This window comes from Saccopteryx leptura, chromosome 11, assembly GCF_036850995.1.
Source record: "Saccopteryx leptura isolate mSacLep1 chromosome 11, mSacLep1_pri_phased_curated, whole genome shotgun sequence".
In the NCBI taxonomy this organism is placed as follows: Eukaryota; Metazoa; Chordata; class Mammalia; order Chiroptera; family Emballonuridae; genus Saccopteryx; species Saccopteryx leptura.
Window position 1 is genome coordinate 56,990,328 of NC_089513.1, and position 15,911 is coordinate 57,006,238.

Genomic DNA, 15,911 nt, shown 5'->3' on the forward strand with positions numbered 1-15,911 from the left:
AGATTTCTGCATTAGCAATCCCCAAAATACTTCTCCTATTTTCACTGGTCCCCAAGTGTAAAAAGACAGGAAACACATTGCTCTCAATCTCCACAGTACCTTATAGACACTCCAAAATACTTAGAGTTTAAATTTTCATGTGAGAGTATTTGAGAGCTAGATCAGTATAGGGAAACCTAATGTATTTTTTAAAATTACAATTTTAATATTAAATACTTAGCAAATGAAGTATTATGATATTTGTAATGATTTTTGGTTTCCCCTTCCTTTGGTCAGAGACCCGAGTTTTCTTTTCCTTTAGTTAGGGCCCTGGGTTTTCTCTATAGTTAGAGGCCCATGTGGGCAAAATACATTTCTGCTAAGAAAAGATGCCCATTGAGGAAGAAAAAAAAATCTCTTTCTTAAAAATTATATCATGAAACAAAATCTAGCTCTGCTTTGGCTATATTTATGCAACAGTTTGGAGGCAATTAAATTTTTATGTACTTAAAATATATATAGGAGTTGAGCCTATTTCCATTATTGTACTAAAATATGTAATAGTATCATATGTATTACTATAGGTAAGAAAACTAAGGAATAGAGTAGCTTTTTTCAAATTACGTATCTGTTTATCTGTTATCTTGATTATGTAATTAGGGGATATTTTTTTTCATTTTTTTTAATACTAGGTAGTCATTTCTTGTATACTCAAAATCATTCACTTTTATTTAAGTTACTGTCCTCTATGGAAATAAAATAACTTGGTTCCTTATAGTTTCATTAATAAAAATTTTGAAACATAAAAATGTCTGTTGTTTACATAATTTTCTCTCAGTCTTATTTGTCTGACAGTTGTCTTTCAACCAACAATAGATTTTCTTTTCTTATTATAGATTCTGAAGAGGCTCGGTCTGTAAATCCTTCCAGCGTTGATGAAAATATTGACTCTGAGACAGAAAAAGACTCTCTCATCTGTGAGAATAAACAGATAATTCCCAAAGCACCTCTTCCATCTGCCCTTGATGAGTATGAGTTCAAAGATGATGATGATGAAGAAATAAATAAAATGATTGATGACAGGCATATTCTTAGGAAAGAGCTACGAAAAGAGAATGAATCTGAAGTAGAAAAAAATAGTTTATTCACAAAACAGGATAAAACTTTTTATCCTAAATCATTTAAAAGTAAAAAACAAAAGCCATCTAGGGTTTTGTATTCAAGTTCTGAAAGTTCAGATGAAGAAATTCTTCAAAACAAAAAGGTTTCTACTTCATGCTCTGTCCCCGAAACTTCAAATTCTGATACACAAACCAAAAAGGAATATGGGGTTTCAAATGAGCACAAACAGAAAGGCAAAGTTAAAAGAAAACTAAAGAACCAGAACAAAAATAAAGAGAACCAAGAGCTAAAGCAAGAAAAAGAAGGGAAAGAAAATACTAGAGTAACAAACTTGACAGTTAATACAACAGTAGATTGTTCAGAAAAGACCAGAGAGGAGGGGAACTTTAGGAAATCTTTTAGCCCTAAAGATGATACTTCATTACATTTATTTCATATTTCCAGTGGTAAATCTCCCAAACACTCTTGTGGACTAAGTGAAAAGCAGTCAGCACCACTCAAACAAGAACTCACCAAATCATGTTTATCTCCAGGAAGTTCTGAAATGTCATTACAGCCTGATCTTGTTCGATATGATAGTGCAGAATCAGAATTCTTGCCAGAAAGTTCAAGTGTAAAATCTTGTAAGCATAAGGAAAAAAACAAACATCAGAAAGATTTCCACTTAGAATTTGGCGAAAAGTCAAATGCTAAGATAAAAGATGAAGATCATAGTTCAACGTTTGAAAATTCAGACTGCACACTGAAAAAAATGGATAAAGAAGGTAAAACATTAAAAAAGCATAAATTGAAACATAAAGAGAGGGAAAAAGAAAAGCATAAAAAGGAAACTGAAGGTGAAAAGGAAAAATACAAAAATAGGGATAGTGCTAAAGAGCTGCAGCGGAGTATAGAATTTGATCGAGAATTTTGGAAAGAGAATTTTTTTAAAAGTGATGAAACTGAAGATATATTTTTGAATATGGAACATGACTCCCTAACATTAGAAAAAAAATCAAAGTTGGATAAAAACATAAAAGATGATAAGTCAACCAAGGAGAAGCATGTCTCAAAAGAGAGGAATTTTAAAGAAGAACGAGAAAAGATTAAAAAGGAAAGTGAGAAGTCCTTTAGGGAGGAAAAAGTAAAAGATTTAAAAGAAGAAAGAGAGAATGTACCTACAGATAAATTAACAGAATTCAGTTCTTTAGGTATAAGTGCTAATGAGGAATCTATAGGGTTACATTCAATGGAAAAGGAAATAGAAATAGAAAAACAAGAAAAGTACATAAAAGAAAGTAAGGAAAAATCTGATAGACGATTTCAAAGTAAAGAAAGGGACATTGAGAAAGCTGAAAGAAAAAGTTCTGAAAAAGAGAAGAAGATAAAACATGAGCATAAGTCAGACAGAGACAAATTAGATCTTAGTGAATGTGTTGAGAGAATAAAAGAAAAAGATAAGCTATATTCACATCATACAGAGAAGTGTCATAAAGAAAATGAGAAGATAAAAAATACTATTAAAAAAACTGATGACCGAGAGAAAAGTAGAGAAAAGATGGATAGAAAACATGACAAAGAAAAACCTGAAAAAGAAAAGCATTTAGCAGAAAGCAAAGAAAAGCACTTGATAGAAAAAAAAACCAAACAGTCAGAAAATAGTGATTACACTAAATCAGAAAAAAGCAAAATTAAGGAGAGGGAGGTAGATAAGAAGGAAAAATCTAAAGATAAAGAAAGTGTAAATATAACCAACTCCAAACACTTCCAGGAAGAGAAGAAGTCAAGTGTAACAGACAGTAGTAAAGCACAACATGAAAAAACTTTACCCCTTAAAGAAAAATCAAAGGATGAACCTTTGAAAACTCCTGATGGAAAAGAAAAAGATAAAAAAGATAAAGATATAGACAGATATAAAGAACGAGACAAGCATAAGGATAAAATTCAACTAAATAGTTTATTCAGACTAAAATCTGAAGCAGATAAACCCAAAACTAAGTTATCACCAGCATCAAAAGATAATCGACCTAAAGAAAAGAGGTTAGTGAATGATGATTTAATGCAGACAAGTTTTGAACGAATGCTAAGCCTTAAAGACCTAGAAATAGAGCAGTGGCATAAAAAACATAAGGAAAAAATAAAGCAAAAAGAAAAGGAACGGTTGAGAAATCGTAATTGTTTAGAACTTAAAGTAAAAGATAAAGAAAAAACAAAGCATACACTAGCTGAGTCCAAAAATAAAGAACTTACTAGGTCAAAGAGTTCAGAGGTAACTGATGTTTCTACCAAGGAGAAACAATCTAAAGATGCTCTAGGTAACAGGTCGCAATCTGTTGACACTAAGAATATAGTAAACTTAGGGAAGTCATCTTTTGTCTCAGATATTACCTTGAACAGATCTCCTAGATCAGAAAGTGAAAAGCCAGGTCTCAGCTCCAGGTCTGTATCTCTGATTTCTGTTGCTAGCTCAGAAGATTCCTGTCACACTACAGTGACTACCCCAAGGCCTCCAATTGAGTATGACTCGGACTTTATGTTGGAGGGTTCAGATTCCCAAATGTCCTTTTCCCACTCACCATTTTTGCCAATTGCCAAATCTCCTGCACTTCATGAAAAGGACTTGGATAGCCTGGCTGAACTACCAGAGCGGATTAAACCACCATATACAAGCAGACTTCCAACATCCCATCTCCGGTCATCATCTATAGAAGATGTTAAACTAGTTATAAATGAGGGGAAACCAACTATAGAAGTTCGAAAATGTAGCATGCTATCTGTCATTTGTGAGCACACAAAACAATTCCAAACAACATCAGAAGAAAGCAGTCAAGGTGGCTTAGCTGTGCCAAGAGATACTTGTCCTTCTCCCAAACCTGAGGTATCTTCAAATGTGCCTGAAAGAGAACTTTCAAATGTGTCTAACATACATTCCAGTTTTTCAGCCTCTCCAACTACATCTGTAAACAGCAAGTATATTTCAGCTGATACAAATGTTATCAAGAGTACTGCTCCAGTGTGCAATTTAATGGACAGTCCTGTTCATTTAGAGCCATCTAATCAGGTTGGTGTGATCCAAAATAAATCATGGGAGATACCTGTTGATAGACTGGAATCATTAAGCACTAGTGACTTTATCAGCTCAAATTCTAGCGCACCTGATCAAGACTCTTCTGTTCAGTCTTTTTGTAATTCCGAAGACAAAATATTGAAAGAACGGAGTTCTGATTTTTTATCCCTGCACCTGACTGAACTGCCAGTGAACACTTGTACTCAGGATGCAGCATCCTTTCTGCCTTCACAGCAACCTGGCTCTTTCCACAACCAGTCCCTTTCAGATGCTGAATCTATTTCTAAACATACGTCTTCCTCATGTGTTGCCAGCCAAGAGCCAGGTATTTTACAACAGAAAAATGCAGTCCAAATTATCAATTCTGTTTTAGATACTGATAATGACTCTATAAAAGATATGGAAAATACTTTTGCCCTAACAGATGTTCAAAAGACAGATGCCTTCGTTCCAGTGTTTTCAGAAAGCACTGTTCAAGAAGCATCACCGAATTTTGAGAAGGCTAATAATTTGCCAATATTACCATTAGAAAAGGACTTTAATGGAAGTGATTCTTCTTCCCAGCTAAATATGCATTATACATTTAGCAAACTAATGTATAAGTCTTCCAGTAGCCATGAAGTTGAAAATAGCACTTCTGATATTCAGGTTATTTCACATGAAAAGGAAAGCAAACTGCAGAGTTTGATTTTAACTCATTTGAATGATAAGTGTGATTCTGATTTATATGAAATAAATGCAGGAATGCCAAAAGGAAATACAAATGAACAAGATAATCCAAAACTCTGTCCTGAAAGTGAAAAGTGTTTGCTTTCCATCGAAGATGAGGAATCACAACAAAGCACTTTATCAAGTCTGGAAAACACTTCACAACAACCAGCTCAACCAGAAATGCATAAATATGGTCAATTAGTTAAATTAGAATTAGAAGAAAATGCTGAAGATGATAAAACTGAAAATCAAGTCCCTCAGAGGATGACTAGAAACAAAACAAATACAATGGCAAATCAGAGCAAACAGATTCTTGCTAGTTGTACACTATTACCAGAAAAAGACAATGAATCTTCATCTCCTAGAGGAAGAATAAGATTAACTGAAGAAGATGATCCTCAAATTCACCACCCACGGAAAAGAAAAGTGTCACGTGTACCTCAGCCTGTGCAAGTGAGTCCCTCTTTACTACAAGCAAAAGAGAAGACTCAGCAGTCTCTGGCAGCCATCGTAGATTCTCTGAAACTAGATGAGATTCAGCCGTACAGTTCAGAGAGAGCAAATCCATATTTTGAGTACTTGCACATAAGGAAAAAAATTGAAGAAAAGCGCAAAATGTTATGTAGTGTTATTCCTCAAGCACCTCAGTATTATGATGAATACGTGACGTTTAATGGATCTTATCTCCTCGATGGAAATCCCTTAAGCAAAATTTGCATTCCAACAGTAAGTAACATCACTTGCTACACATTTACAATACTGTGTAATGCAATGTAATGCAAGTCATACAGTGTTTTAAATTTTCCAGTAGCCACATTTTTAAAAGTAAAAAGACAGGTAAATTAATTATAGTATTTTGTTTAACCAAATATATTCATACTATTTCAAAATATCAATATAGAAAAGTTATTGAGACAGTATATATTCTTTTGTACTTAGTATCTGAAATGTGGCATGCTTAACACTATATACATCTCAATGTAAACTAGCTATATTTCAGTAAGTGCTCAGTAGCCATATGTGGTTAGTGGCTACGTTATTGAACAACACTGATCTGCAATATCTTGTTTTTCCTTACCTGCTTTTCCTTTTGTTCCAAAGGAGTTATGTTTTTATGTCTTTAAAAAGTAATTCCACCACACCAGGGGGTGACACAGTGGATAGAATGTTGTCCTGGGATGCAGAGGACCTAGGTTCAAAACTCCGAGGTCGCTGGCTTGATCACAGGCTCATCTGGCTCACCAGCTTGAGCATGAGGTCGATGGCTTTAGCGTGGGATCATACACATGACTATGGTCGCTGGCTTGAGCCCAGAGGTCACTGGCTTGAGCCCAAGGTCACTGGCTTTAGCAAGGGGTCACTCAGTCTGCTGTAGCTCCCCCACCCCCGTCAAGGCACATATGAGAAAGCAATCAATGAACAACTAAGGTGCTGCAATGAAGAATTGATGCTTCCCATTTCTCTCCCTTCCTGTCTGTCTGTCCCTATCTGTCCCTCTCTCTGTCTCCATCAAAAAAATAATAATTCCTGTATACATACTTTTGATCCCATTCTAGTCTTCTATGGAACCTTCCTCTATTAAAACACTTTTCGGCCTGACCAGGCGGTGGTGCAGTGGATAGAGCGGCGGACTGGGATGCAGAGGACCCGGGTTCGAGACCCCGAGGTCGCCAGCTTGAGTGCGGGCTCATCTGGTTTGAGGAAAAGCCCACCAGCTTGAACCCAAGGTCGCTGGCTCCCGCAAGGGGTTACTCGGTTTGCTGAAGGCCCGCGGTCAAGGCACATATGAGAAAACAATCATTGAACAACTAAGGTGTTGCAACGCGCAATGAAAATCTAATGATTGATGCTTCGCATCTCTCTCTGTCTGTTCCTGTCTGTCTGTCTATCCCTCTTTTTCTGAGAGAAATGGGAAGCATCAATCCCTCTCTCTGACTATCCCTCTCTCTGACTCACTCTCTGTCTCTGTAAAAAAAACAAAATACTTTTCGCTAGTATTTTTTTCAGTTTTCTGTCTCCATTGGCCTTTATTTCCCCATTTTGAATACATTTAGGTCTCCTTTATTCTGGGAAGAAGTTACCCCTTGACTCTGCCAGTTTATCAAGCTCACCCTCTCTTTCCCTCAGTGCTGCACTCTTGGAGAGTAGTGTGAGCCTCCTGTCCTCTGTATCGCTTCCTATTCATCCTTGACTATTCCGCTTTGGCAGTGGCTACCATCAAGCTTGTAATTGCCAGGTTCATTGACCTCTTTCATTTTCTTTCTACTTGATCTCAGTTACCATTGATATTGTGACCATCTTGATCTTCATAAAATTATCTCTTCCCACCCCAGTCTTCCTTTATGGCGCTCTTTTCTTTTTTTTTTTTTTTTTTTTTTTTTTTTTCATTTTTCTGAAGCTGGAAACAGGGAGAGACAGTCAGACAGACTCCCGCATGCGCCCGACCGGGATCCACCCGGCACGCCCACCATGGGGCGACGCTCTGCCCACCAGGGGGCGATGCTCTGCCCCTCCTGGGCGTCGCCATGTTGCGACCAGAGCCACTCTAGCGCCTGAGGCAGAGGCCACAGAGCCATCCCCAGCGCCCGGGTATGGCGCTCTTTTCTAATTCCCTTGCCTCACTGGGTAATCCTTTCTCTCTTTTAATGACTCCTCTACCCATCCTTTAAACGTCAGAGTTCTCTAGGAGTCAATTCTTCAGTTAACATTTTATCAGTGTGGTCTTACCTGTTGCTGTGGTTTCAGCAGTTTTTCATGTGCCAGTTAGTCCCAAAAAATTCTTATCCAGCCCTGGCCGGTTGGCTCAGTGGTAGAGCGTCAGCCTGGCGTGCAGGAGTCCCAGGTTCGATTCCTGGCCAGGGCACACAGGAGAGGCGCCCATCTGCTTCTCCACCCCTCCCCCTCTCCTTCTTCCCTGTCTCTCTCTTCCCCTCCCGCAGCCGGGGCTCCTTTGGAGCAAGGTTGGCCCGGGTACTGAGGATGGCTCCGTGGTCTCTGCCTCAGGCGCTAGAATGGCTCTGGTTGCAGCTGAGCAATGCCCCAGATGGGCAGAGCATCGTCCCCTGGTGGGCATGCTGGGTGGATCCCAGTCGGGTGCATGCAGAAGTCTGTCTGACTGCCTCCCCGTTTCCAGCTTCGGAAAAATACAAAAAGAAAACAAAAACAAAAAAATCTTATCCAGCTGTAAAGGGTGGGGCAAAAGTAGTTTACAGTTGCACGTACATGAGACAGTTTAGTCTTGTATTGTATTATTATTTATTAATGATTGTGTTCCATACAAACAACTGTAAACCTACTTTGCCTTACTCCGTTTATCATCTCTGTTGACCTCCAGAATCAAATGTTTTTAATCCCCTTTCATGACTTTGTTCCAGCTGTGATGTCACATCTGCGAAATCTTGTCAAAGCAGAATTGCTTGTGTTTTCCTTATACCTCTCCTATAATATTGTAAACTTTTATGTGTCTGCCTCTACCGCTCAGCTATAATCTGATTAAGGACAAGAGCACTGTTGTAAAATGAGTCCCAAGTTTATCTTCAGCCATGAATACACTAGTGATTTTCATAACTGTGTGTCACTGCCTCTGGACATCTCAGTGTCCCATAATATCGTTAAAACCATTATGTCTAATACCAAACTCATTTATCTTATCTGAAAAGTACTCTTTTTGCCTTCTCTGCTTTAGTTACTGTCATCTGCTATCTTATTTCCCAGGCTGAAAACCCAAAACTCAGCCTTCACCTCATCCCCTCGGCCCAGCCGTTATATCAGTCCCTTAAGTCATGTTGATTCACCTCCCTTTCTTTCCCCTTTTCGTTCGTACCACTGCCATGCAGGGACCTCCTTAACTCCTTAACCTGTTCACTCTCAAATATAAATATTGCATAATCAAATATTCAAAATATTGCATAGGCAAATAATTTAAACTACATACTAAGCATTGTGCCAGCTGGGTATCAGAAATGAGGAAAACAGACATTCTGAATAGCTAGTCTAACAGTTCTAGTCTAGTCTCTTCTGTCAATCTAGCCTTCTTATTGTCTGGGTTCATTATATAAAATTCAGATCTGCTTTGTGACTACCCAGCTAAACATCTTTAGGGACTCCCAATTTTTTTATTTTCTTTTTTATTTTTTAAGTGAGAGTTGGGGTGGCAAAGACAGACTCCCGCATGTGCCCGACTGGAATCTCCCAGCAAGCCCCCTTCCAGGCTATGCTCTGCCCATCTGGGCCGCTGCTCCATTGCCTTGCAACCGGCTATTTTAGCGCCTGAGGCGAGGCCATGGAGCCATCCTCAGCGCCTGAGGCCAACTTTGCTTGAACCATTCAAGCCATGGTTTCTGGAGGGGAAGAGAGAGAAAGATAGGGTGAAGGTGGAGAAGGAGGTGGAATCAAACTCAGGGCTTCCACATGCCAGGCCGACTCTTGACCACTGAGCCAGCCAGCCAGGGCTTCCCAATTTTCTATAACCCAGAATTGCCATCATTGCATAAAAGGCCTTCCCATACTTGTCTAGGCTTGACTAGTTACTACCTTACTGTGTGTACATGATGGTCCAAGGCTATTCTATGCTGTTTCACGTCATGCCTTGCACATATTCCTTCTTTTAAAACCCAGTTCAGAAAAGATCAAAAAGTTTAAAGAAAAGTGTTTTTTTACTTTCACATCCACAGAATGTACTTGATGCTAATGCCTTTTATTTTATTTATTTATTTATTTTACAGTGAAAGAGAGGAATAGATAGGGACAGACAGACAGGAACATAGAGAGATGAGAAGCATCAATCATCAGTTTTTCGTTGTGACGCCTTAGTTGTTCATTGATTGCTTTCTCATATGTACCTTGACCACGGGCCTTCAGCAGGCTGAGTAACCCCTTGCTCGAGCCAGCGACCTTGGGTCCAAGCTGGTGAGCCTTGCTCAAACCAGATGAGCCCTTGCTCAAGCTGGCGACCTCGGCGTCTCAAACTTGGGTCCTTCCACATCCCAGTCTGACGCTCTATCCTCTGCGTCACCGCCTGGTCAGGCTATGCTGGTTCCTTTTAAACCTTAAAAGCCACCGCCTGGTCAGGCGATGCTAGTGCCTTTTAAACCAATTCAGGAAAATAATTTAATGATTCAAAGAATACATGCTAATTTTCCTGTTTCCTTTATTTTGCCCTAAACAGTTAAGAAATTTTAACTGAAATATGTTGCATCATAGGCTTGAAATATAAGTAAAGCCTGGCCTGTGGTAGCCTAGTGAATAGAGTGTCAACCTGGAAACCTGGAATGCTGAGGTTGCCAGTTCGCAACCCTGGGCTTGCCTGGCCTATGGTGGCACAGGGGATAGAGCATTGACCTGGAATGCTGAGGTCCCTGGTTCAAAACCCTGAGCTTGCTCACTTAAGGCATATACAATGAACAAGCAATGAATAATTAAAGTGAAGCAATTACAAGTTAATACTTCTTGTTCCCCCTTTGTAAAATCAATAAAATTAAAACAAAAAAACCCCCTGGGCTTGCCCAGTCAATTCATATAAGATAAGAAAGCAAGGAATAGCTAAAGTGAAACAACTATGATTCTATGCTTCTGGCTCTCCCCCTCTCTCCTCTCTCTGTAAAATCAACAAGTAAAATCTTTTAAATAACAATAATAAGTAAAACTAAAAAAAATTTAAGTTACAACTTTACAAACTATTTCACTAAAGACAATTTCTAATAAGCCATGTTAAGTTGTCCTTTAGCACTTTCTGCATATATATATATGTGTATTTGTATATACAGTGTGACACACATACTGTGTACGCTTTGTGTGCTGAGTTTACTGTGATCTTTTCTTATTCCTGTAAAGATCATGTAACACAAGCTTAGTTCCCTTGAAGCAACCCTGGGGATATAACTAGGACTTAATTAGAATCTAGTTGTATCAAATATTATTTCAAAAAGAGGTAAAAGAGCTAAGAGTCATTTCTGGATGTAGTGGGGAATTTTTTGTTTGTTTTTAATGAGAATTACTAGAGAAACATATAGCACAGAATAGTGGAAAAAGCAGTAGTTTTCCAAGTAGTATATATGAGTTTGTCTAGATTTTGCTACAGACCAACTATGTGACCTTGAATAATTAATTCTATGATCCTTTTACATCTAAAAAACAATAATGCCTATCCTACTTCAGACTAGGTTGAAATAGTATATGCCATAGCCCATTAAAAACTAAAACGGCCTGACCTGTGGTGGTGCAATGGATAAAGCGTCAACCTGAAATGCAGAGGTTGCCGGTTCAAAACCCCGCTCTTGCCTGGTTAAGGCACATACTGGAGTTGATGCTTCCTGCTCCTCCCCCTTCTCTCTCTCTCTCTCTCTCTCTCTCTCTCTCTCTCTCTCTTCTTTAAAATGAATAAAATAAAATCTTTAAAAAAAACTAAAATGTTTTATAAATTTAAGGTGCACTGTTATTTTATCCAGTTCAGAATGACTTTAATTTTTTTTTTAGATTTTATTTGTTCATTTTTAGAGAGAGGAAATAGAGTAAGCGAGAGAGAGAGAGAGAGAGAGAAAGGAGGAGGAGCAGAAAGCATCAATTCCCATAAGTGCCTTGACCCGGCTAGTGCAGGGTTTTGAACTGGTGACCTCAGCATTCCAGGTCGACGCTTTACCCATTGCGCCACCACAGGTCAGCCTAGAATGACTTTAAGATTTATATTTACCAAAGCTAATATACAATCCCCCACTCTTTGCTCATAAAAGGCTATGCTTTTAAGTGTTTTGGACTAAAACTCTTATTCAAAACCTAGTTTCAAAAAATAATATCAGAATAACAAAAGTCATTCTTGACAATATATATCATACTTTCCAGTATCATTTTATCCATTTTCCCCACAGCCATCTAATTACCATTTTGTCAAAGTAATTTCTTCACAGTTATGTGATCTGGTTATAGAACCCATTAGAAATGTGGTGACACATAAAAAAATAATAAAATTATAAAAAATAAATAAATATTATCTCCTCTTTTGGCCCTGGCTGATTTGCTCAGTGGAAATACCGTTGTCCCAGCATGCGGGCGTCCTGGGTTTGATCCTCGGTCAGGGCACACATAAGAAGCGACCATCTGCTTCTCTTCCCTTCCTTCTCCCCATTCTCTTTCTCTTCCCCCTCCCACAGCCAGTGGTTCGGTTAGTCCGAATGTCAGCCTCAGGCACTTGAGTACACATTGGCCCCAGAAGGGGGTTGCTGGGTGAATCTCGGTCAGGGCTTATGAGGGAGTCTGTCTCTCTATCACCCCTCTTCTCATTTGGAAAAGAAGGAAAAAAAATGAAACATATCATTGCAATTGGAGGCCATCTCATAGAAAAATGATCAGCCCCCATAATAGTTTGTCTGCTTTCCACATTGATTCAACTAATTGAACCCTTATAATGTTATTTAACATGTTTTTTTGTCTTCCGTAAATTCTGTAAACTGTTTACTGATTATAGATATAGAGTCTTGATCAGGTCCAGGTTTGATTCTTTGGCAAGAGCTTTTCCTATGTGGTGGTTTATAATTCCTGTTACACATCATAAAGCCCCCTGTATCTGTTTCACCTTGAAAAAAGTCAATTAAGTTTCTATGCTGTGCTGCACATACTGAGCTAACTTACTTTGTCCTAATAATGCTGACAATAGTTATAAGCTAGGATGAGGGGGTGGAAATATATACTATTCACAAAAATTAGGGGATATTTCAAAAATGAATATGAAGCTTTAAAATATCCCCTCATTTTTGTAAGCAGTATAGATACTCCAAGGGCTAGAGGGAGAGTATTCAGGGTCTCAAACAGCGAAAACTGACTGAAAAGTAACACTTGTATGACTGTTACTGTATTACTTAATTCAGAGAACATCTGAATTTATATCTTCATTTTAAGTTATGCACTGAAAGGGTTTAATTTTGTAAATGTAGCCCATTATTGTAAATAAAACCTAACACTTTTAACTATATATGTTTTTTTAATTAGATTACACCACCACCTTCGCTATCGGATCCACTCAAAGAGCTATTTCGGCAACAGGAAGTTGTAAGGATGAAGCTACGTTTGCAACACAGCATTGAAAGGGTAAGAAATGTTTACATTTACATTTATGCTAAAAATAACTTTTAACAATAGAGTACAGTGCCCTACAGTTTTGGTGGGGGTTTTTTTGTTGTTGTTGTTTTTTACAGAGACAGAGTCAGAGAGAGGGATTTGATAGGGACAGACAGACAGGAAGGGAGAGAGATGAGAAGCATCAATCATCAGTTTTTCGTTGCGACACCATAGTTGTTCATTGATTGCTTTCTCATATGTGCCTTGACCGGGGCCTTCAGCAGACCGAGTAACCCCTTGCTCGAGCCAGCGACCTTGGGTCCAAGCTGGTAAGCTTTGCTCAAACTAGATGAGCCCACGCTCAAACTGGCGACCTCAGAGTCTCGAACCTGGGTCCTCCGCATCCCAGACCGACACTCATCCACTGCACCACTGCCTGGTCAGGCCCTACAGTTGTTGTTTTTTTCCCTACAGTTTTTATTAGTGAATATTTCTTATTTAGAATCATTATGGGGTGAGAGTTGTAACCTTGTGATTATGTGATTAGGTGGTTATTTTTTTTTTTTTTTTTTTTTTTTTTGTATTTTTCTGAAGCTGGAAACAGGGAGAGACAGTCAGACAGACTCCCGCATGCACCCGACCGGGATCCACCCGGCACGCCCACCAGGGGCGACACTCTGCCCACCAGGGGGCGATGCTATGCCCCTCCAGGGCGTCGCCCTGCCACGACCAGAGCCACTCCAGTGCCTGGGGCTGCGGCCAAGGAGCCATCCCCAGCGCCCGGGCCATCTTTGCTCCAATGGAGCCCCGGCCTCGGGAGGGGAAGAGAGAGACAGAGAGGAAGGGGGGGGGTGGAGAAGCAAATGGGCACCCCCCCCCATGTGCCCTGGCCGGGAATCGAACCCGGGTCCCCCGCACGCCAGGCCAACGCTCTACCGCTGAGCCAACCAGCCAGGGCCTAGGTGGTGAATTTTTAAACCTATTTTAGGATAGCTGCTCTCATGTTACAATATGTAAAAAATCTCTAATTCATATCATTTGTTAAATTTGCAGAACTATAACACTGAATTCCTAATTGAACATTTGGATTTCTACATTTTAGAATTATTGCTTGGTACCAGCTACTTTAGTGCAAAATACTTACAAAGGCATTGCTGACTGATGCTTACCTTAGCATTCCAGTTTCCAATGGTTAGTCTTGGCATGAAATGACAGGGGGAAAAGAATCTATCTATTATTTATAAAAATCATAAAAGTTATTTCACTTGGATTGACAAAAATATAACACCTTTTTAATCCATTTATACTGGAGGTTAAAATTTACAAGATTCGGTTCTTCAAAAATTTTCCAAAAATTCGCCACTTTTTGACAAGCTCCCAGAACACCAGTATCTGCAGCGGTGACTCTGTGCACCACATGATAACATGTACCTTCAGGAGGGAGACGTGTGAAAACTCAGATCTCGGTGCTGAACTGGAGCAGTAGGATATAAGTAACTCCACATCACTACCATTCCCATAATGGAACATGAGGCATAATGTATTAATCTTTTGGGAGAGTCAGGGACTTCTGAAAATGTGATGTAACATAATTCATATACAAACAAACCTTGTCTACAATTTCTTTGATTCATACATGATTGATTCCCTAGGGCAAAGGTTCTTTTTTTGTGCCAGCAACCCCTATAACAATCATAATATAAAACCCTTTCTCCGAATAATGTTTTTAAATGAATACAGTAAATTTATAGCATTACAACAAGAACAACAATAAAAAAAATCACTAGTACAGAATTTACAACACTGTGCATGACACATGTCATTGAGCAATTTGTTAGCAATAAGTTAGGTCATAGAACACATACCAGTAGCTGTCATAACTATCAAGTATGTCTAGAAGCCATGCCATCTTAGAGACAGTTAAGAATTGTCATTTGAACTGTGCAATGTGCAGAACTATAATAGAGAACTTGATTCATCCTTCTACATACTGACCAATAAACAATTTTGAATTGCAGAATACTACGAAGCAACTTAAATATCTGACCAATGTGAAAACAAACAACTTTATGTTTGTTGGCTGGATAAAGTACTAGCTCTAGAATTGCTTGATAGTTGGCTAGCTACGTTGCACAATCTACACAGAAAAACTGCCATCATGTCATGAGTTAGCAGGTTAATAACTTAAAATTTCAAAGAAGAAATGAGTATAAAAATATGGGGGCAATATCTGTAACAACTATAATATAAATTGAAAATATTTGTGATTTCTATGGGTGATAAAGTTATAGATACTTCTGATATTACTGTGGTTTATGGCCTACATTTATAATTGAAAGAAATGCCAGTTGAAGATTAGTGAAAATAAAAACTTACTTTTTTCCAATCCAAGTTCACAGATGACTTTCCCCCCATTCTGTCCATAGGCTTCTGGGAGTATGAGAAACCCAGGTTATGAACTGCTATTTTAGGATTATTTTTTCTATAGAAAATCCTGTAATAAGTAAATGAACACAACTTGAACCTTAGCCCCTGCCTATTACCTCAGAAGTACCCCATGTTTCAGTCTGCCTCCCCAAGAACTAAGTGGGAACATGCATAACCCATTCTCAGAAGATATTGTTTGATTCTAGGTTTAAAGTCAACAACACTAGGAATGACGATCTCAAGTGGAATATTAAGGCCAGCATTTAAGCTGTGTATCTTAATTATTTTAGGGAAGGGGCCTGACTTAAAAAAATTAACATTTCTGATATGGTATTAAGAGATTCTTGGGGCCCTGGCCGGTTGGCTCAGCGGTAGAGCGTCGGCCTGGCGTGCGGGGGACCCGGGTTCGATTCCGGCCAGGGCACATAGGAGAAGCGCCCATTTGCTTCTCCACCCCCACCCCCTCCTTCCTCTCTGTCTCTCTCTTCCCCTCCCGCAGCCAATGCTCCATTGGAGCAAAGGTGGCCCGGGCGCTGGGGATGGCTCCTTGGCCTCTGCCCCAGTCGCTAGAGTGGCT

The 15,911-nt window shown here is 39.1% G+C and overlaps 1 protein-coding gene across 3 annotated transcripts in view; it reads left to right on the forward strand.

The window, feature by feature from the left end:
- ANKRD12 (ankyrin repeat domain 12) overlaps window positions 1–15,911 on the forward strand; it is a 146,741-nt gene that overhangs the window by 122,517 nt on the left and 8,313 nt on the right. For all 3 annotated transcript variants that reach the window (XM_066352938.1, XM_066352941.1, XM_066352939.1), the window contains 2 exons: window positions 876–5,584; window positions 12,839–12,937. In XM_066352938.1, the coding sequence (XP_066209035.1) occupies window positions 876–5,584; window positions 12,839–12,937 (4,808 nt within the window). The remainder of the gene's footprint in view (window positions 1–875; window positions 5,585–12,838; window positions 12,938–15,911) is intronic.